Raw genomic sequence first — 22,267 nt, forward strand, 5'->3', positions numbered from 1 at the left:
ATGACTCCAACACGAACACACACATACATGTGCTGCTGCTGCTGCTGCTGCTAAGTCTCTTCAGTCGTGTCCGACTCTGTGCGACCCCATAGATGGCCTCCTACCAGGCTCCTCTGTCCCTGGGATTCTCCAGGCAAGAACACTGGAGTGGGTTGCCATTTCCTTCTCCAATGCATGAAAGTGAAAAGTGAAAAGTGAAAGTGAAGTCGCTCAGTGGTGTCTGACTCTTAGCGACCCCATGGACTGCAGCCCACCAGGCTCCTCCGTCCATGGGATTTTCCAGGCAAGAGTACTGGAGTGGGGTGCCACTGCCTTCTCCGACACATACATGTGCGTACACACAAAAGGAGTAGGAAACTGAAACCCACTCCAGTATTCTTGCCTGGAAAATTCCACTGACAGAGGAGACTTGAGGGCTACAGTTCACGGGGATAGTAAAGAGCTGGACACGACTGAAGCCACCAAGCAGCAGACCAGCAAGCTTCTACTAAGCTCCAATCAGTTCACATACAAGATACCATTTAGCCCTTACAGTAACAGTATTATCTGGCCCATTAAAGAAGATGGACACTGAGGTTCAGAGGTGGATTTGTCCGAATCCCTACAACTGATGGCAGCTACAAGAGGCAGTATTCAACCCCCAAACTGCTCTTTTCTACCATGCTTCCCTGATAATGCAAAGAAAGGGGGGGGCGGGGGGAAACAAGAAAAACAGGTAAAGATACAGGTATCAGAATTAAAACGAACACAACAGCCGAAACATAAAAAAGAAAAGAGGCCCCTACTGCAAGGGCACGAGTGTAAATGCACTCCCCTACAACCCCATAGCCCGTCCCCCTGCAGAGCGGGGCAGGAGAGCTGGGCAGACGCCCTTGAATCGGGTTCGCGTCCGGGTGAACAAGAGGCCTCCTAGAACGAGGGGGCACAGAGAAACAAGCAATCCTCCCAGCGCCTAGAAAGGCCCCTGGGCGGCAAGGAGGCGGGGCGAAGGGCAGTTTCCGGTTCCGGGCGCAAAGGCCCCACGTGTTCCGACCCGCCGGGCCCCGCGCGGCTCGGATCCGGCGGCACTGCCTCTGCCGGGAGTGGGTGGGGGAGAAGCCGGGGCAGGGGAGGAGCCGCCCGAGCTGTTGGAGCCGTGAGTGCTGGGGGCTGGGCCGGGCCGGGCCGGGCCGGAGCGGGCTGAGCGGGGCTAAGCGGCGAGGAGAGGGAGGGGTCGGAGACCCCGCCCCCCTGGAACCCCGGGGGAATCGTACTGTCCTGGGGAAGGGGTGGCGGCAGTGCGTGGAGGGGGCCGAGGCGTGGTGGTCCCGGTGTGTCTTGGCGGCTGAAGCAAGAACCTCCAGGGATGTGGATGGCGATCCATGCTTCTTTCTTTGCAGCCACCGCCCTCCGCCCCCTCCTGAGGCCTGCAGAAACGCAGTTAGTTCGTACCTCCCGTTGCTTCCGCGCCAACGGCCCCCTTACCCCTGAAACCGAGGGAGGAGTGGTCGAGGCCCCTTCAGTTCCGGCGGCTTTTTCTCACCCCGCCTCTCACCTGGTTAGAGCAATCCTCCCGAAGGCTCCCTGTCCTGGCGAGCCCCATCACTTTGCCAACCGCTAACTCCGCTGCAACACACGCAGATACACTCACCCGTGATTTTATTACCCGTGATCATCGGAGGCTTTGGAGACCATCTGGTCTGTGCCTTTTCGGCTCACTGTGACCGACCCGAACCTCCTCTCAAGCCAGTGACTGCTGTCTTCATTTGCAACTTCCCTCCTCCAACCCCTAGCAGCCAGTTTTGGCACTTCTCGACACCACCTAGCGCTACCCTCAGTGGGAGTATCCGGGCCCGGCTTTTTGTCTGGTTTCACTAAAAGTTTGTTAGTTTGTCTGCCATGGATTTGCTTCGTTTTCTCGGAAAGTTAGCCAGGTTTTAATTTTTCTGGACACGGATGTTCTTTTCTCCTGGTCACTTTGATAACCCTGTCTGCCTTGGTCCTGGGGTGCTCCCACATCTTAGCACATCCAGGGTCTACTTAGAGGCTAGACTTACTACTGTTGCTTTCTCTCTGGCCACATTCTGCTGGTGACACCCAGGGCAGCCTCACTCAGAAGCCACAAGGAAAGCTAGTGGAGTCGCTCATCCCTCCAACTTCTCTTCCAATCTGCTCTATGGGCCTTGAGCCAGAAAGCCACTTAGAAAGTGTGGGGCAGCCATGGGAGGCTTGTTAGTGGGAGATATATGACAGGGGAGCTGTTAGGGTTTGCAGGCGTTTGTCTTGGGTAACTTTCTGCTTTTACTGTCCCGTTTAAGAAGGTTGGCAGGGGTGGAGGGAGGACGGGAACTTTTCTTCCTAGGACCAAACACCTGGGATTCCTGGTCTTTCCCCCTTTCTTCTCCTGCTGTACCACTTTTGCACTCTATATATACTATTTCAGTAGACAGTCATTTCAAGGGTATATCAAGGTTTTCTACTAAATGAGGGACTCTTGAGCATTATAAACTATACAGATGAGGTAAGTTACAGGTTTACAACATTATTTTTCCAATTATTTGGCAGAAGCGTAAAACATATAATGGTCCTAGACACTTTTCTGCCTTTACATTTGGGCAGCACTGCAAAAGTTGGACGCCTTCTGCTCGTATCCTAGATTTCCTTCCTTTGCTTTTGGTACTGGTCCTCGGACTTAGCAAGCATCGTCATCCCCTGGAAGCCCCACAGGTTCCTGGAGCCACCCCCAGAGTTACTGTAAGTCAGAGCTGGGGCTTGATCATTTGCATTTCTAACAAGTCCTCTGGTGCTGGTGCTGCTGACCTGGCTTTCTCAGAATGAGAACCACTGCCTTTGGCCAAACTTCTTCACACGTCCCAGTGGTTTGAGCATCAAAATAGCTGTGTGTGAGCACCTCTGTGCTTGAAACTAGTAACACGATCTTGTGTGGGTAATATAACCACTTAGGTCTGAGTTCTTTCATTTGTAAAATTAAGAAAATGTCCTTTGTAGCCAAGTGCAACATTATCTTAAGCTGAATTGATGGTGAAATATTGAGTTTTCCCCTTGATTTTCTAAATTCTCTTAATAGGAGCTTTAATTTTGATCACATAGCTTATACCCATATTCTCAAGTTTTGCTGTGAGTTACTAGTATACTGAAGTCCCTGCTGTTTTTTAACTACATTAAATTCTTTCGGATCAGGGCCTGTGCTTTTTTTCCTCTTTCTTTGCCCAGCATCTTGAATTGTGTGGGAAACACAATTGATGTTCAGTAGATATTTCTGGGCTGAATGAACTTCATCCCCTGCTTTTCTCCTCTCTTGAAGAAGCGTCTCTCCACTAATTCTTTGTAACAAACTAGTATATGACTATGCCACCTGATTCTCCGCAGGGGATTGAAATAAATGCTGATGTCAAATTCCTGTAACTGTCCCCAGAAGCCCTGGTACCCACTGATTCTGAACTACAACTGAATATTCAAGTTGGAGGAAGAGAAGTGAGCCACTTAATTAAATTCATCACAGTTTTTATTGAGCATCTTTTTTAATCAAGTTTGCCAAAACGTTAAGAACTGGAAATATCAAAACATATAAGGAGGCCCTTGCCTTCAGGGATGGGGCTCACAGTGGGAGACAGACACTAAACAGCACAAGAATGGCATCCTGTGATTACTTCTACTTTAGGGCCGTGATATAGCCTGAGTGGAAACCTGGTACTACTCCGATGCTTCTGGTCCAGCAGGCGTGGGTCCCATCCTTCATCATCTCATCATATGGAGGGGAGCCTTGAGCAAAGCCAGGAGGAAGTCACCTAGATACAGAGCAGGGAGTATCTTGACAGAATATTAATTAAAAACTAAAAACATAGTGAATGACTTCTGAATTAACTATTCTGAATTATCCATATTTACACCTCAGGTCAGACTACGTTTACAAAATATATTATCCTTTTTTTTTCTCATTAAATAATGGTTCCTCTATGTGATGGACATTGACCATATTCATTGTAGTGAATTAAATGCATTTGGCTAGTTTAACTCTTGGCCGGATAATAGCTGCTGCCCTCATCAGGGTGGGTGTCAGGTTGGGTGGTCACCTTTTTCCTACTTCAGATTAGTTTTTGATGTTCAGTTTTAAACTGAGGCATATAGATTGGCCTGCTTTATTTAGGCTTTTAACCACCTCTGAGTAAAAACCTGCAAGATTAAAAAGCCCAGCTTCATGTTGGAGGTTAACCACTAGGCTTATGGTGGCAGGATGTTTAATTGTGGACTCACGACCTGTATTTGGTCTCTGGCCCTTCTCAACTCTTGAGTAAATTCCTCTCACTATCTTCAAGCTAAGCTAATAAATTATGGCTCAAGTACTGAGGCCACATATCCTTGTACCCTTCAAAGCTCCTCCTCTGTTACCATCAAAAAGTTGGATAGCTTTCTCTAAATGATCCAGCTCTTCTACCTTTAGGTAGAAAATCATCCCCATTTTCAGGATGAGTCGATGTGACTTGTCCCAGATGATATATCTCCAGGAGGAAGAACACAGGTTGTCTGCCTCTGAAGGCAGAACTGTCAGCAGTGGGACAGGAGTGCCTCCTAGGCCTGTGGACATACCTATCATTTCAGTTCAGTTGCTCAGTTGTGTCTGTCTCTTTGCGACCCCATGGACTGCAGCACCCCAGGCTTCCCTGTCCATCATCAACTCCAGAGCTTGCTTAAACTCATGTCCATCGAGTCGGTGATGCCATCCAACCGTCTCATCCTCTGTCATCCCCTCTCCTCCCGCCTTCAATCTTTACCAGCATCAGGGTCTTTTCCAGTGAGTCAGTTCTTTGCATCAGGTGGCCAAAGTATTGGAGTTTCAGCTTCAGCATCAGTCCTTTCAATGAATATTCAGGACTGATTTCCTTTAGGATGGACTGGTTGGATCTCCTTGCAGTCCAAGGGACTCTCAAAGAGTCTTCAACACCAGAGTTCAAAAGCATCAGTTCTTTGGCACTCAGCTTTCTTTATAGTCCAACTCTCACATCCATACATGACCACTGGAAAAACCATAGCTTTGACTACCTAAAGGAAACACTTTGTTGCTGTTGCTAAGTCACTGCAGTCGTGTCCGACTCTGTGCGACCCCATAGACGGCAGCCCACCAGGCTCCCCCATCCCTGGGATTCTCCAGGCAAGAACACTGGCTGCTAAGTCACTTCAGTCGTGTCCGACTCTGTGCGACCCCATAGACGGCAGCCCACCAGGCTCCCCCATCCCTGGGATTCTCCAGGCAAGAACACTGGCTGCTAAGTCACTGCAGTCGTGTCCGACTCTGTGCGACCCCATAGACGGCAGCCAACCAGGCTCCCCTGTCCCCGGGATTCTCCAGGCAAGAACACTGGAGTGGGTTGCTATTTCCTTCTGCAATGCATGAAAGTGAAAAGTGAAAGTGAAGTCACTCAGTTGTGTCTGACTCTGCAACCCCATGGACTGCAGCCTACCAGGCTCCTCCGCCCATGGGATTTTCCAGGCAAGAGTACTGGAGTGGGGTGCCATTGCCTTCTCCGAGGAAACACTTTAATTAAAACTAAAGTGAATTATTGCAATTATTATAGCTTTATTTACAGTTATCATGTTTATATTTACTCTCAATTACATTTTTAGACCTTGATCCTAACCACAAAAGGCTACAAAATTTGGGGGCAGGAGATATTTATGTCTTTATATGTTGAGTCTAATGAAGGAAGAAAAAATTAAATGGCAAGACTGTCTTAAATAGTTTTTAAACATGGTTTGAAGCACACTGATCATGATGTGTTAGAAGGCAAGAAGTCTGAAGTTTTTCCCTTTCATTTCTTTTGCCTTCTGGGTTAGGTTTGCAGATGGGTATACAGGTTCAGCTTGGGTATACAGGTTCAGCTCCAGATGGCTGCAATAAAGGAGATCCCACAGTAAAAATACATGAATTTTTTTGGTTTCCCAAGAAATTCTGTTTCCACTGTATTGTAATCAATTGTATGCAGTAGTATTATGTCTAAAAAAATGTATATACCTTAATTTTAAAAGGCTTTATTGCTTAAAAAAAAAAAAAGATGCTAACCATCACCTGACTCTTCAGCAAATGATAATCTTTTAGCTGATGGAGGGTCTTGCCTTGATATGATGGCTGGTGACTGATCGGGCTGCTGTTGGCTGAAGGTTGAGGTGTCTGTGGCAGTTTCTTAAAATAAGACAACAGCAAAGTTTACTGCTTCAGTTGACTTCCTTTCATAAACAGTTTCTCTGTGGCAGGCAGTGCTGTTTGATAGCATTTTACCCACAGTAGAACTTCTTTCAAAATTGAAGTCATTTCTCTCAAACCCTGCTGATTCTAAATCCTTAGTTGTCATTGCAACAGTTTTCACAGCACCTTCCCAGGAGTGGGTTCCATCCCAGGAAAACACTTGCTTCCATAAGAAGAGGTTTCTTATTCATGAAGGTTTTATCATGAGATTATAGCATTCAGTCACATCTTCAGGCTCCATTTCTGATTCTAGTTCTCTTGCTATTAAATAATAAGACTTGAAGGTCAAAATTAGTCTTTCATCCATGGGCTATGGGATGGTTGTTGTGTGAGCAGGCATGAAAACAACATTAATCTTGTACATCATCAAAGCTCTTGGGTGACCCAGTGCATTTTCAATGAGAAGTAATATTTTGAAAGAAGGCTTTTTTCCCTTAGAAATAGGTTTCATCAGTGAGTTTAAGATATTCAACAAACCATGTTGTGACAGATGTGGTGTCACCCAGGCCTTGTTGTTCCATTTATAGGGCGCAGGCAGAGTTGATTTAACATAACTCTTAAGGGCCCTAGGATTTTCAGAATAGCAAATGAGCAGTGGCTTAAACTGAAAGTCACCAGCTGTATTAACCCTTAACAAGAGAGTCAGCCTGCCCTTTGAAGCTAATTATTGACTTATCTTTAGCTATGAGGGCTTCCCAGTGGTGCAGTGGTAGAGAATCTGCCTGCCAGTGCAGGAAACGGAAGAGATGTGGGTTCAATCCCTGAGTTGGAAAGATCCCCTAAAGTAGGAAACTGCAGCCCACTCCGGTATTCTTGCCTGGACAATCCCATGGACGGGGGAGCCTCATGAGCTACAATCCATGGGGTTGCAAAGAGTCAGACATGACTGAATATACACGCTGTAGCTATGAAAGTCCCAGATGGCAACTTCTTCTAGTAAAAGGCTGTTTTGTTTACATTGAAAATACGCTGTTTAGTGCAGCCACCTTCATGAATTTTCTTAGCTACAGCTGGATAACTTGTTGCAGCTTCTTCATCAGTACTTGCAGCTTCTCCTTCCACTTTATGTTCATGGAGATGGCTTCTTTCCTTAAACCTCATGAACTAATCTCTCCTAGCTTCAGACTTCTCTTTTGCAGCTGCTTTACCTCTCTTGGCCTTCACAGAATTGAAGAGGACTAGGGCCATACTCTGGATGAAGCTTTGGCTGGAAGGATTCAACGATCCTTTGAATGATGGGCTGGTTTGATAGTCTATCTAAACCACTAAAACTTTCACCACTTTCTTATATTTATGAATTCCCTGGAGTAACACTTTTAATTTTGTTTAAGAAGTTTATCTTTGCTTTCCAGTTTGGCTAACTGGTGCAGGAGGCATAGTTTTTGTCCTGTCTTATCTTTGAATGTGCCCTCCTCATCAAGTTTAATCATTTCTCATTTTTTATTTAAAGCAAGAGACATGTGACTCTTCCTGTCACTTGAACACTTAGGGCCCACTGTAGGGTTATTAATTTTGTTAATTTCAGTATTATTGTGTCTAAGGGAGTAGGACAAGAGAGATGGGGGAACAGCTGGTCAGTGGAGCAGTCAGAAAGTACACATTTATTGATTGTTTGCTATCTTATATGAGTGCAGTTTGTGGCACTCCAAAACAATTGCAGTAGTAACATCAAGGATCACTAATCACAGATCACCATAACAAATATAAAAATAATTAAGTTTGAAATATTACAAGGATTATCAAAATGTAATTACATCAAGTGAGCTAATGCTGGTGGAAAAATGGCTTGCTCCATGCAGGGTTGCCACAAACCTGTAATTTGTAAACTGAAACAAACAAAAAAGCAGATCATCTCTGAAGCATAATAAAGATGAAATGCAGTAAAATGGGGTATGCCTGTACGGCTGGATTTGCCTCAGGTTGCCTCTTCCTGTTCAAGGGAGGGGACAGAACTGTGATTTAAGTAGAAGCGTTGCTAACGTGGTCTTAGGCAGGAGAACCTGTCTTTAAGTTTGCATCCTGTGTCCCAAGGACCTTGTTTAATCTTCGCTTGTAAGTGCTTTCAAAACAAGGACTCTCGTCTTGGTTTAACACTTTATTTTTTCTTTTTCTGGCTGCACTGAGTGGCTTGCAGGATCTTGGTCCCCTGACCAGGGATTGAACCTGCGCCATGGCAGTGAGAGCACCAAATGGACTAACCACTGGACTGCCAGGGACCTCCCTTGTATTAGTTACTCAGTCATGTCCAACTCTGCAACCTCAGGGACTGTAGCCCACCAGGCTCCTCTGTCCATAGAATTCTCTAGGTAAGAATACTGGAGTGGGTATTTTCCACTGGAGAGCCATTTTCCTTCTCCAGGGATCTTCCAGAGCCAGGATTCAAACCTGGGTCTCCTGCATCACAGGCAGATTCTTTACTGTCTGAGACACCACGGAAGCCCAGAAAACTCCCTAGACACTGTGCTTTAGATGTAATAGTAAACATACCAAGATTTTAAATCTGTGCATTTACATTTTTTTCTTGGACTTATGATGAAATAAAGGACTTTTGCTTATCATTTAAATCTTGCTTTCTTCCCAAAAGGATTTAAAGTAATTTGAAGGAAAGAGAACAGAATATATGGAGCATCTGCCATATACCAAGTTCTGTGCTGAGCAACTCAGTGTGTGACTTGATTTATCCTTCCAACAACCATGTGAGGTGCAAAGTGTTAGCCAACATTCTGAAATTTGGACTGAGGTTTAAGGAGTATCCCCTGGCTAATAAATGAGGAGAGGGGTCCAGACTAAGGCTCTGGAGCCCCTAACCATTATATGTAGACTGTGGTTGGGCATTAGCATAAGAATAACTAACAGTAAAGTGGAAGAATCTTTCCAGGAGGAGGATCTTAGTGGGTAATCTTTAGTTTTAAAGAACAGTGCAGGAGTAGTAAAGGGCAGTGAACAATCTTCATTGGCTGATTTCTAGAACAACAGGAGGAGCAGTGGCAAGGTCTGGTTAGCCCCAGTGAGCAGACATTCACATCTCCAGGCTCTGGACCTGTGTCATACAGAGAAGGCAGACTGGGAGGGATTTAAGTATCAGCTGAATGTCATCATTTGAACCTCTGATCACTGTTTTCTTCTGAAGATTATTTGCCAGTAAATAGATCTAGTAGATCCTATCATTCTTTAGATTAGATGCTGTAGGACTACAGACCACCCACATGGTAGTAACATTTTAAGCTAGAGACCCAGGTATCTTTTCACCGCCTGTAGTGTTCTGTTCTTGTCAGTAGGATTGAGTTAGGGCGTGTGTGTGTGTGTGTGTGTGTGTGTGTGTGCATGCATGTGTGCTCAGTCGTGTCTGACTCTTTGCCACCCCATGGACTGTAGCCTGGCTCCTCTGTCTATGGGATTCTCCAGGCAAGAATACTAGAGTTGCCATTTCCTCCTCCAGGGGATCTTCCTGACTCAGGGATTGAACCCGTGTCTCTTGAGTCTCCTGCATTAGCAGGTGGATTCTATCCCAGCTGAGCCACCTGGGAAGCTCACTAGCATGGAACTCACTCAGGGACAGAGACAGCTGGGCCAAAGATGGAAGAAAGGTCTTGCCTCTCCACCTCTCCTCCCCAGTCTTGCCCCAGACATCTTAGAAACACTGAAGAGACTAGGTCATGCGGCCTGCCCAGGCAAAGGCGCATGAAGCGTCTCTGCAGACATCATGTTCAAGCCTTCTGAAACAAGGTCTTCCACTTTTTTTGGCCTGGCCTCAAGGTCTCTCTGTAGCATCCTGGTTTGGGGTTTTTAGCTATCACTGTAGAGCCATTCCAAGGACAGACACTGAGGGGAGGCATTAGAATAGCAAAGGCAACGAATTCCTAGGCAGACTCACAGGGTAGCCCATCCCATAAAGGGCAGAATAAAATACAATGTCCATTTTCTGTCTCTAGTACTGACATGTAACATTTGCACAGCACACTAGTTTGTAAGCTCTCACAGACCTCAGTGAATCCTGTGTATTAGGGGCGTGGTTGTCTGCAGAGAGTTTCATCCTTTACAAGCACTCGTGTCCATTGTCTCAGGAAACCCCAGGTTCGTAGGGATGTGGGCCCAGACATACATCTCTGGATACTGAATCTGGTACTCTTCCCACAGCACTGCCCACCTCCTCCCTTCCCATCTCCTGCCCCAACAAGGACAGCTCTGCTTCCCTTATTCTGCTGTTGGCTGATTTTTAAAAAATATTTATTCACTTATTTGGCTGTGTCAGGTCTTAGTTGTGACACGCAGTATCTTTAGCTGCTGCATGTGGGACCTAGTTCCCCCACCAGGGATCGAACCCAGGCCCTCTGCATTGGGAGAGCAGACTCTTAGCTGCTGGACCACCAGGGAAGTCCCTGCTGTTGCTGACCTTTTGCCTCCATCTCATCTTAGCTTGCCAAAATAAATACAAAACAAGCAAATAAATCAGATTTTATGTGGTGCTACTATGTTCTCTTTTTGGGGAAAGCAAAGCCCTGTAAGAGCATCACCCTCTGTTGTAACACATAGACTCTGTAATAGGGAATCTTGTGGACTGTGCTACATGAAAACATGAGAGTTCCTGGCCGGCTTTGCTGGGGAAGTTCTTGGACTTTTAAGATATTAATAATAGAAATCCCTTCATTAATCTGGAGACCCTGTGTATCAATACCATCTTCTTCCCCTGCCTTGCAGATGTGGGGGGGCATTGTCCTGATAAATCATCATTGTTCAGTTGGTGAGTCATGTCCAACTCTGTGACCCTGTGGACTGCAGCATGCCAGGCTTCCCTGTCCTTCACTGTCTCCCGGAGTTTGCTCAAACTCATGTCCATTGAGTTGGTGATTCTATCTAACCATCTCATCCTCTGCCATTCTCTTCTCCTTTTACCTTCATTCTTTCCCAGCATCAGGGTCTTTTCCAGTGAGTTGGCTCTTCGCATCAGGTGACCAAAGGATTGAAGCAACAACATCAGCCCTTCCAATGAATATTCGAGTTGATTTCCTTAAGGATTGACGAGTTTGATCTCTTTGCTATCCAAGGGATCCTCACCACAGTTTGAAAGCATCAGTCATTGTTGTAGTTGCATTAAATTACTTTATGTCTGGTTTTGTGATTATTAAAATTGATTCAAATCTTCAGAGGAAAATAACTTTGTTTTTCTTTTCCAAACACACAGTTCTTATGACTTATATGTGGATTCTCCCAGGGCAACCTGAAGATTCCTTGTGATGAGTTGTGGTTTCCTCACTTCAGGAACCACTGACAATATTCTGTTTTATTCACAATCCAAATAACAAGTGTTTTTTTCCTTATTTATCCATCTGTCTAGCACATAGTTTGCTGAACAAATGAATGAATAAAAATTGATAAGACACTGGATCTGTCCTTCTGGAGAAAGACTTACCATGGTGTCTGCCTGGGAACCTGTTGACAGCCTTGAGCTGGGTGCTGTCCAGCCCTGTCCTCAGAGCTTCGTGGTCTGGTGAATTAAACAGGAGTGTGAGCGATTCTTACTACGCATAAAGTAGATATATGTGTGTGCTGTGATACAGGGTCTAGGTTCCTGTGCAAACAGTCTGGGAGAACCAGGGAAGGTGTCCAGGAAAAGCAGGTCTGAAGGATGAGTAGAATTGACCAAGTAAAGGGGGTAGAAAGGGTATTTCAAGGAGTGTCAACAGCATCAGGAACAAAAACCCAGTGAGAGCACAGAAAAGGGAGAGAGCTGTACATGCAGGCAGCAACGTACAATGGAGTAGCAGTCATGCCCCGTGAGGGGCAAGGGCCAGGTCTTGCAGGGCCTCGAGAGTCAAATTACAAGGAGTTCAGATTTTTTCCTGTGGACAGTGTGGAGCTGTTGGCTGATTTTATATGTTAGGAAGTTTAGTCAGGGACTTCCCTGGTGGTCCAGTGGTTAAGACTTCACCTTCCAGTGCAGGGAGTGCAGGTTCAAACCATGGTCGGGTAGCTAAGATCCCACAAAACATAAAACAGAAGTAACAGTCCACATCAAAAAAAAAGACAGACCTTACTGAAGTATTGCAGGTGGAGCTGACGTGGACATGGCTCCTGTCCATCTGGGGATGCTGGCACTCATCCACCTCCCTTCCCCAAAGCTAAAGGTAAATGTGTAGGTTCCAGAAATAAAAGCTGGAGGAGGGAGTCACTCTTGACTCCACCACAGCCCAAGGAAATTTCACACCAAAATAAAGGCTTCTAGTATTTGGGGTTCTAATACCTGTACTCCCAACAATGTGATATGAGAGTGGGGGACTGGTAGGGACAGGGGAGGAATATGGAGTTGAACCATCTGCCAGCCTGGAGCCTGGAAAAGCTACTGTGAAAGTGTGTCTACTGATCACACGGAAGGGCGAGGGAAGTGTAGACCTTTATAGCCTTGGGTCAGAGGCTTAGGCCTAAATAACACACTGTCAGCATGATTCAGGAAATACTCTGAGAAATTAAGATCATTGAAACCACTAGTACTTGGGTAGAAGCAAATGAAATTTCATTCAAAGGGCTCACTTTTATAACCTAGGGCTCTCAGGTCTCCCAAAGGAAATGGGCAAAAGCATTAAAAAAATTACAAACTGCTCATGAAGAAAAACCACCATGAGGTAGAGCAGATTTAATATGTAGGAAAATTAGCCCAGGGAGATCTGTTAATTATGGAACTTTCTAGAACAGACCATGAAATTACATAGTACATGTTTTCAGGTAATGGAAAAATGAAGTGAGCCTGAATGAAAACTGCTTTGAGATACAGATTTTAAGAATGAATAATTTGGTCATTAATGGACAGCATTGGACATTAGACAGCATGTTATAGCTGTTAAGAATGAACTGCTAGGACTTCCCTGGTGGTCCAGTGGTTAGGACTCTACCCTTCCAATGCAAGGGATATGGGTTCAATCCCTGATCATGGAACTAAGACTTCACATGCCATGTGGTGTGGTCAAAAAGTTTAAAAAGAGTGGATTACTGACATTGAGGTGAACCTGGGGCAGTTGTGCATGTATGCTTAGTCGCTCAGTCGTGTCTGACTCTGCGACCCCATGGACTGTATCCCACCAGGCTCCCTCTGTCCATGGGATCCTCCAGGCAAGAACACTGGAGTGGGTTGCCATTTCCTTCTCCAGGGGCAGTTGTAGTGAAGCAGAAAAAGATGGGGACATGAAGAACCCCTCAGGTTGCACATGGAGAGTGGTGGTGGGGGCAGCCACCAGGAGGACACTGGTGAGATTTGAACCTGGTACTTCATCCCACACACATGCCTCTGTGGTTATAGGGATTACTGGGTCATCAAGCTTTGACTAAGGGAATGGCAAAGGAGATGAGATGGATGAATTTGATTTAGAACATAGATTTAACGAGATTTGGTGAATAAAAGAGAATAGAAACTTACAGTGGGAAAGACTTTAATCCTGTTAATGTAGGAAGGAAACTTCAAAGTGGAGACTTACTCATCTAGATGTATTTATTGTGCCATTTCTTATGGGTATTGGAGATTGACTACAGCATAGCTCCCTACTTCAAGAAGTTTCACAGGAAAGATACACGATGGCTGGGTGATATGGCAGATTTGAGATACAGATGTGCTCAGATAGCTAGGGAAGCAGTGATTCCTAACCATGCTTAAGGGCCAGGGAATGGGTTCAAAGAAAGCATCTCAGAAAACATGAAGCCTTATCTATGTCTTGAAAGACAAGTTTAACCTAATGAAGGGCCAAGATTCTGAAGGAACTGCATGTGGAAAGGACAAAGAGCATAGAGCTTTTGTGTGCTTCACATGCACTCTGTGTGTGTGTGTGTGTTTGAAAGGAGAGGAAGGCAAAGGAGTAACAAGATGAAGGTCAACCTAATACATAATCCTTAGAAGTTCGTATTTCAGTTACAAGACAAGAGAGGAGTGATTGAGTATCTTAAATAAGGAAGGGACAGGACCAGATTTGTGAAGAGCACTCACTCTGGTGATAACGATGAATGGTAACTTAAAGGTAATGAACCTGGAGACAGGTAGCTCATGTGTAGAGGCAGCTGCAGTAATCCAGAAAACTGATTAAGACCTGAACTGTAAATCCCGGAAATGAAGAAGAAATAAGAGAACACGTGCAGCATCAGGGGTGGGAGTTTTCCATACATAAGGAACAGACTCTTAGGGACTTGGAGGTCTGTAAAGACAGCCTACTGTAGGGAGGTGATCAATGCATTCATTATAGCAGGTGCCACAGAGAAAAGGGGAGGATACGAGCCCTGAACCATAAACAGAGGCTGGTTGTGAAGGGCTTCATGTGCCATGCTAAGGATTTTGGAACTGATCTTACTTACAAAGTTACTATTTTAAAATGTTGGGTGATGCCGTTGTAACTATAATTCAGAAAGATAATAGTTAACATTGGGGCACCATCGCTCTTCTAAGCACTTCACAGATACTCCTCATAGTAACCCTGTTAGATGGATTCCATCCTTACCTCCATTCTGGAAATGGGAAAACAGGCAGAAGGAGGATAAAAGTTGACCATGGGCCCCACACCTCATAAACAGTAGAGTGAGGATTCAAACCCTGACAGTCTAGCTGTCTGACTCCAGGACTCTTAATCTTAATCATAGATGCCTTAGGTGTTTCTCAACTAGGGTGCACATCAGAACCATATGTAGCATTTCTTAGAGATACAGTTGTCTTGACTGACTTGAATCAGAGTGTCCAGAAGAATGATGTGTGATTCTGTGTTCTGCAAAAGCTCAACTGGTGAATGTGTTGCACTCTGCTCATAGCTGAGAGCTACAGAACTCCCAATAAGGAAGTCGTGGCAATAGTCCAGGCAAGAGGTGAGGGCCTAAGCAGGAGGAAACAGACTTAGAGGCTTAAGAGGCAGAACTGGTTTAATGAGCTATAAGCAACAGGGAAGAATCAACATTGAATCCAAAGATTATAAAGTTGAGTGTTTACTTAACAAAGTGATGATCTCAACCAACAGAGGATACCAGGAAGAGGGGTGGATTTGGGAGTTAGAATCATGAATTTAGTTTTCAGCATTCAGGTTTGAGGGTCTGTAGTTCTCCCAGTTAAAGACATCTTAAGAGGAAGGTTGCTTCAGGGGGTGCCTGTGTGCCAGCCACTGTTTCTGTGGCTTTCCTCACTGTTCCCTCATACAGTCCTCCCCTCAAATCTCTGAGAGTCCCCACTTTACAGAAGAAATTGCCAACAGAGTGTGATTCAGTTCACTGAACCTCCATTAAGTCTTCTCTACTTCAGGCCTATTGATGTGTCGCTTCTTGGAACATATATCCCCATGTATATGTCAGCATGTGTGTGTGTTTGTAAAACAGGTGGTAATCAATACCACATTTTTAGCAGGCAGTTTTAAGTGTCCTTTCTCCTACCGTTTTCCTTTAAGGTTAACAGATTTTATGAAATAGAAATGCAGTATTTTTTCTGTTTTTGTATGAGGTGTGATCCTTGCCTAGGAAAAGGAATGGGAGAACATACCTTCAGGCATGGATTACCCTATTCCAACTAGGTCTAGGTACAGAGGATGTTACAGAGATTAGGGGAAAGGGAACTTGAGTTCGGGACTGTTATGTGTACAGGATTAAGACTGAGCTCAGAACTGTGACTCCTGTGCTTACCTTCATGCTTAGCCTGTTGTCTGTCTTCACTTCTCTACCCCAGGTTCCTTGGGAGGAAACTCCTGGAGGCGCCTAGGCTGATAGAGGGGGAACGTTGTGAGCTCTCGATGGTTTGAGGCCACCTCAGAGCCAGACAATGGCTACTGCCTTGGAGCCGGAGGACCAGGATCTTTGGGAAGAAGAGGGAATTCTCATGGTGAAACTGGAAGATGACTTCCCCTGTCGGCCGGAGTCTGTCTCACAGAGGGATGACCCTGTGCTTGAGACGTCACACCAGAACTTCCGGCGCTTCCGCTACCAGGAAGCAGCCAGCCCGCGGGAAGCCCTCATCCGACTCCGAGAACTGTGTCGTCAGTGGCTGAGGCCAGAGCGCAGGACGAAGGAGCAGATCCTGGAGCTGCTGGTGCTCGAGCAGTTCCTCACTGTCCTGCCCGGAGAGCTGCAGAGCTGGGTGCGGGGCCAGCGGCCCGAGAGCGGCGAGGAGGCCGTGACCCTGGTGGAGGGTTTGCAGAAACAGCCCAGGAGACCAAGGCGGTGGGTGAGGAGGGGGAGTCCTGATCTGTGTGATGCGGAGGGGGTCTACCGGCTGGAAGGATGGCTAGGGCTCACAGAAATCACCTCGTAAACTTAACTGACTCTGCCCTTGGGTTGCACCTAGATCCATATGCCCCATGGGACAGTGGAGTGTGTGTTTGTGTGTGTGTGTGTGTGACTTCCTGGTTCTTGAAACACCTGCCTGGGGAGGCCATCTTTGCGGCTTCATCACCAAGGGTGATACCGCTTTCCTTTTCCCTTTCGGTATTGAACCTCATTTTCCTGGTGGGGGTGGGGGTGGGGGTAGAGAATTCTTTGACTTCCTCAGAGGTTCTCAGCCCCTCAGTCAGAGAAGCCCCTCCTAAGACAGCAGAGGGTGATGGGAAGGATGGCACCTCAGAGCCCCAGTGATGGGCAGGGTTGAGGGAAAAAAGAAAACAGGGCTGTATCTGAATGTCCCGCGCCCCCCTCCCCGCCCCCGCCCGTTGTTCTGGCGACAGTAACCTGAGCTTCCCCTCGCACACACCAGGGGGACTGGACTTCCCCCCTTTACCTGGGCCCCCCTGGGAGTTTTCTGATGGCAGCTTCTTCTGATGTGAGCTCTGTGACACCCAGGACTTTATCCTGACTCAGCGGTGACTGGAAGTTGGAATTGTTCCCAGGTGACTGTCCATGTTCACGGCCAGGAAGTCCTGTCCGAGGAGACAGTGCCTCCAGGAGCAGAGCCCGGGTCACCTAGTGAGCTGCAGGACCCTGCACAGACCTTGACCCCCGAGGAGCTCCGTGAGGAGACCACACAGAGCCCAGATCTGGGGGCGTCAGAAGAGCAGACCCTGTGCCAGGAGTCGGAGCTCCAGCCCCTGCAGGAGAGCGGTGGGAAGCCCACAGGAAGCGGGGGTCATGGCTGAGTGAGGGGTGGGGGTGTTGCTCTCAGATGGGGAGGCTGGTAGAGCATGAGTGGAGGAAGCCACAGGATGCAGGGTGTTGAAAGGAGGCAGTACTAGCCATAGTCTTGCGAGAGCAGGGCCACTGTGGCCAGCAGAACTCTTGGTTATTCCCCTGGCATTCCCATAACGTTATAGGTAGCAGCTTTGGGGTGACTCAGACTGCCCTTAGGCCAGTGTCTCGACCCCACCCTTCCCACCAGAGACCATGGGGAATGCTCAGCTCTTTGCTGGTTATAGGGCTGCCTTGCACGTGACTGATCTCCCCTTCCTGTCTTCTTAGAGGTTCCAGTGCTCCAGAACCCAGCCCTTCCTGAAGAGAGGAACTCTGGAAACTCCGAGATGGTCGCCCTTCTCACTGCTCTATCACAGGTGTGCCCTCATTTCCGTCTGCATCGCAGGGAACTCGAGGAACCATTGAGCATTAACTGTACGCTGAACAGATCAGACAGGACACAGGCTTCCACTGTCCATTGCCAGGTTAAGCTCTGAGTTCCGCGCATGTCTGGAAGGGGAGGAGCTGCATCTCACGGAGAACATCTCAGTTGGATCTGCAGGCTCCAGAGCTTCTTGATTTGCCACTGACCTGAGGGACTAACAAAATGGGGTTGTTTTGGGAAAACTCTGGTACAACTTTGAAGTTGTCAAAGGAGGATTTGTTTTTGATTTTAAGAAATAAACTTGATAGTCATTTGTAAGGGTGACTGGCCTGCAAAATCAGTTTCTGATTTTGGTTGCTGTTCTCTTCTCTTTCAGTCAGGCCATGGCATTCAAGAAGAGCTCACCAGGTCAGGAGCCCTGAAACTAAGCTGAGTGGCTGGAGAATAAAGGAATAGAGCTCATCCTTGTTTTTAGATTGTAGAGCTGAAGAGGGAAGTCCTGTTGATGCTAGGTAGACTGTATAAGTGGTTCATGATTGGGTAAGGGCAGTTAGGAAGAACTTCCTAGAAAAGATGAATTTTTGCAGAGATACAGATTCCATTAGAATGATGACTTCCAAGACCTTTCTCATATTGTAAATAATATCCTTGGGAAGAACAGTGTAGTCTGGTGCTGAGGGAAAGTGATTGGATTGGAGGGAACAGGAAGAGGGTCAGTTGCAAGAGCAGAAACTTGGGAAGCAGCAACAGAAAATGAAACACAGGTGTCCTGAAAGGAACCAGGTGTCCCATCTGAGTTTCTCTGTCTCTTGGATGGACTGTGCCTGTATCAAAGACCTTCCTTCCAGGAATTAGATATGAGGCTCCATGAAGCATCACATTGTAATGGAATCCTTGTGTTGTTTCAGGGCTTGGTCGCTTTCAAGGATGTGGCCGTATGCTTCTCCCAGGACCAGTGGAGCGATCTGGATCCAACCCAGAAAGAGTTCTATGGGGAATACGTCTTGGAAGACGACTGTGGAATCGTGGTCTCCCTGTGTAAGGAATTTCAAGTGTTTCTAGAGTGTCCTGAGCACAAAGATCTTCCTCTTGTTGGAAACTGAGGGTGTCTTAGACTTTCGTTGCACATACTACACTTCTCTTACACTGACCCTACCGGTGACATGAAAGGACAGCTGAAGAAGATGATAGCTTTCAAAATTAAAGGGAAGAGAAAATGCCTAGAAAGTAGTTGGAAACTCGAACAAGAAAATAGAGCTATAATATTATAGTTTTAATGTGAGTTTTAGTTTAGTGCACATAGGTAAGCATATCAGTTTTGAAGCAAGCAATAAAAGTTTGGAGTATTCTACTTACTTGAATATAGGAAAAGAGGGTAACACTGCCAGTTTTGTGATTACTGAGTTACCGGTGAAAGGCAAGAGATACAGTTCCCATCGGGCTCAAGCCAAAGAGACGGAAGGTTTGAATGGCCTGCCTATGGGATTTTTCTTCAGTCTACCGAACAGAAAAGATCTGCTCTTGACACAGGGGACTGTTGAGCCAATCGTGATGTCCTGTTTCCCTCTCTTGAGCAGCCTTTCCAATCCCCAGACTGGACGAGATCTCCCATGTCAGAGAAGAAGAGCCTCTGGTCCCAGACGTCCCAGAGCCTCAGGAGCCTGAAGAGCCAGAAATTCTGAGTTTTACCTATACAGGTGAGGAGTGATAGGGGATCTGCCCCACCCTCACCCCCTGGCTGGCAGTTCCTCTGGTCAGTGTTTCCCTCGCCCTCTGGAGAGCCCCTCTCTGGTTTTTGTAACGGCTCAGCCAACACCACTGTCTCCCTCTGAAGCCAAACATTCTCTCTTTTCTCCCCTCTTCACACCTGTCATTGGTTTCAGGGCTCTGTAATACAAAATGGTGACAGGAAAAAAAGGAAACTTTTGGAATTGCAGCTATACCATTTTTTAAGCCTTTACACAAACTCTTGATCCCTAGTCTCCACATTCGTTCTGCACACAGACTTCTCTAGTTGTGATGCACAGGTTTAGTCGCCTCACTTCATGTGGGATCTTAGTTTCCTAACCAAGGACTGAACCCACATCCCCTGCATTTAAAGGTGGGTTCTTAACCACTAGACCACCAGGGAAGTCCCTCCACATTTGTGAAAGGAGGATGATAATGTTTGTCCACATGAAGGCTGTTGCCAGCATGAGATAACATGTAAGAAAGTTCTCAGCATACAACAGGCACTCAGTTGACCAGTTACTTCTTTTTTTCCAGCCTCTGCAGTTGAGAAACATGATATTCTCTCTATACGGTCTTGCCCTCTCAGAACAATGTAAAACTCTCTCCACTGTGCAGAAGGCACACCTTCTACATCTGTAATCGCCTCCTTTCTCCTCTCTGTTTCTACAGGAGACGGGAGTGACGACGAAGAAGAGTGTCCTGGGCAAGAAGATCTGAGTTTGGAGGATCCACACAGGTCTGTGTCAGGAGATACAGAAATTCACCAAACTCCAGACTGGGAAATAGTCTTTGAGGATGATCCCGGTAGACTTAATGAAAGAAGATTAGGCACAAAGATGTCTCAAGTCAGTAGTTCAATGAACCTTCAGGAAACCATGCCCGTCCACCTGCTGTTAGGGAGACATCATAACTGTCCTGTGTGTGGAAAGAGTTTCACTTGTAACTCCCACCTCATTCGACACCTGAGAACTCACACGGGAGAGAAGCCCTATAAATGCATGGAGTGTGGGAAGAGCTACACACGGAGCTCCCATCTCGCCAGGCACCAAAAGGTACACAGGACCAACGCTCCTCACAAATACCCGCTAAACCGGAGGAGTCTGGGTGAGGCCGCCCCTCTGGTCCAGGCGGAGAGAACCCCACCCGTGGAGAAGCCCTATAGGTGTGAGGACTGCGGGAAGCACTTCCGCTGGACTTCCGACCTCGTCAGGCACCAGAGGACGCACACGGGCGAGAAGCCCTTCTTCTGTACCATCTGTGGCAAAAGCTTCAGCCAGAAATCCGTGCTCACCACCCACCAAAGAATCCACCTCGGAGGCAAGCCCTACCTGTGCGGGGAATGTGGCGAGGACTTCAGCGACCACAGGAGGTACCTGGCCCACCGGAAGACACACGCGGCCGAGGAGCTGTACCTGTGCAGCGAGTGCGGGCGCTGCTTCAGCCACAGCGCCGCCTTCGCCAAGCACCTGCGGGGACACGCCTCGGTGAGGCCCTGCCGCTGCAGCGAGTGTGGGAAGAGCTTCAGCCGGAGGGACCACCTCATCAGGCACCAGCGGACACACACAGGCGAAAAGCCGTTCACGTGCCCCACATGCGGAAAGAGCTTCAGCAGAGGCTACCACTTAATCAGGCACCAGAGGACCCATTCACAAAAGGCCTCCTAGCCAGGGCCGCACGCAGGGACACCTGCCTTCAGCCCTCTCCTGGGGACAGACTGGGAGAGGCCCTCTTGTCGGCTAGAGGCGACCTCGTCTAGGGCATCTGCCTGACCTGCCCAAGTCTGATGACACCTTCCCGCAGCTAAATTAGCTCCTGGCAGGACCTCTCAGCCTTCCTCCACACCGTGAGGAGATGTTCTTCCCAAAGTTTGCCTGAAATGAGGCCTCTCCTTGGCTAAAATGCTCCCGCCTCCACCGGGCAGGTGTGAAGCAGGGGGAGTGAAGACACAAGAGGTTGGGCTTATTATACTTGCCCCCATCCTGAAGACAACAGTCTCAGCTTTGAAGTGGCCCAGGACCAATCCTCAGGGTTGGTGAGGGACCAGCCTTTACGATGCCGTCCTCCCTGGGCTCTAACATTAAAGCACACAGCCCTGAAGTCAGGGCAGGAGAACCGCGCCTGACCCCATAGATTACCTGTAAAAACCTCTCACTGGTTCACTTCCTCACCATGCACTTTCCTTTGACTCTGGGGAGAGGTGTGAGTAGCATTTGATGGGCAGAAACATGAAGGTGGCTTCATGTAGACCTCGTCAGGCTGCTCTCCTCTCCAAGGTTAAAATGACACCAGGTGCTAGACACTGCCTGAAAGGGGGGCCCAGGCAGCAGCCTCTTTCCTCGTGGGTTTCTCCTGTGAGAAGGCTTGTGCCTGGGCCTCCCAGTTTCCTGGTTTTGTCCCTGGCACTTATTCTGCCACAAGTGGGATGTAGCATTTGGGTGCTGAGGGATTCAGTAAAGCCTGATTAAAATCATGGTGAAATCATTTACATTTCCACGTATATACAAGCCCACCCACCCTATCCTCATCACATGGGTTTGTGAGGGGATTTTTGAAATGGTATCAGCTGACAGAGGCACTCTTAACGATTGTAGAATCATGGTGGACGGGCTCACTTTATTTACATGAAGGAAACTGGAGAAGATCTAAGCTCAAATTACGGGAAAATTAAGAAAGAGCTGTTGCTGCTGACCAAGGCCATCCAGACTATTCTGACTCCCCACCCTCATCCTCCCTCCCTCACCCTCTGACATTAGGGAGACCTGGGACCCTGAAGAATTTACCAGGAGTAAATGGCTTTCATGTCT

At 47.2% G+C, this 22,267-nt stretch overlaps 1 protein-coding gene across 4 annotated transcripts; it reads left to right on the top strand.

Annotated features, from left to right (window-relative positions):
- Positions 1 to 1,020: 1,020 nt before the first annotated feature.
- ZNF202 (zinc finger protein 202) lies at positions 1,021 to 21,944 on the top strand. Of its 4 annotated transcripts, XM_027563425.1 has the most exons (8): positions 1,021 to 1,135; positions 11,577 to 11,746; positions 15,918 to 16,412; positions 17,071 to 17,281; positions 17,636 to 17,724; positions 18,641 to 18,770; positions 19,310 to 19,429; positions 20,133 to 21,944. In XM_027563425.1, exons 3-8 carry the CDS (start codon positions 16,011 to 16,013, stop codon positions 21,125 to 21,127), a joined length of 1,947 nt encoding a protein of 648 aa, XP_027419226.1. In that variant the 5' UTR covers positions 1,021 to 1,135; positions 11,577 to 11,746; positions 15,918 to 16,010; the 3' UTR covers positions 21,128 to 21,944. The 4 variants fall into 4 exon arrangements, with proteins under 4 accessions (XP_027419226.1, XP_027419225.1, XP_027419227.1 ...); XM_027563424.1 differs by lacking the exon at positions 11,577 to 11,746; XM_027563426.1 differs by lacking the exons at positions 1,021 to 1,135; positions 11,577 to 11,746; positions 17,071 to 17,281 and having other exon boundaries at positions 16,334 to 16,412.
- The last annotated feature ends 323 nt before the right edge of the window (positions 21,945 to 22,267 follow it).

Source organism: Bos indicus x Bos taurus, chromosome 15, assembly GCF_003369695.1.
Source record: "Bos indicus x Bos taurus breed Angus x Brahman F1 hybrid chromosome 15, Bos_hybrid_MaternalHap_v2.0, whole genome shotgun sequence".
Taxonomy (NCBI): domain Eukaryota; kingdom Metazoa; phylum Chordata; class Mammalia; order Artiodactyla; family Bovidae; genus Bos; species Bos indicus x Bos taurus.

Coding starts and splice junctions, on each gene's coding strand:
- ZNF202 (XM_027563425.1), top strand. CDS start 16,011: ATGGCTACTGCCTTGGAGCCGGAGGACCAGGATCTTTGGGAAGAAGAG. Junction 16,413..17,070: donor CCAGGAGACCAAGGCGGTGG/GTGAGGAGGGGG, acceptor AATTGTTCCCAG/GTGACTGTCCATGTTCACGG. Junction 17,282..17,635: donor CCAGCCCCTGCAGGAGAGCG/GTGGGAAGCCCA, acceptor CTGTCTTCTTAG/AGGTTCCAGTGCTCCAGAAC.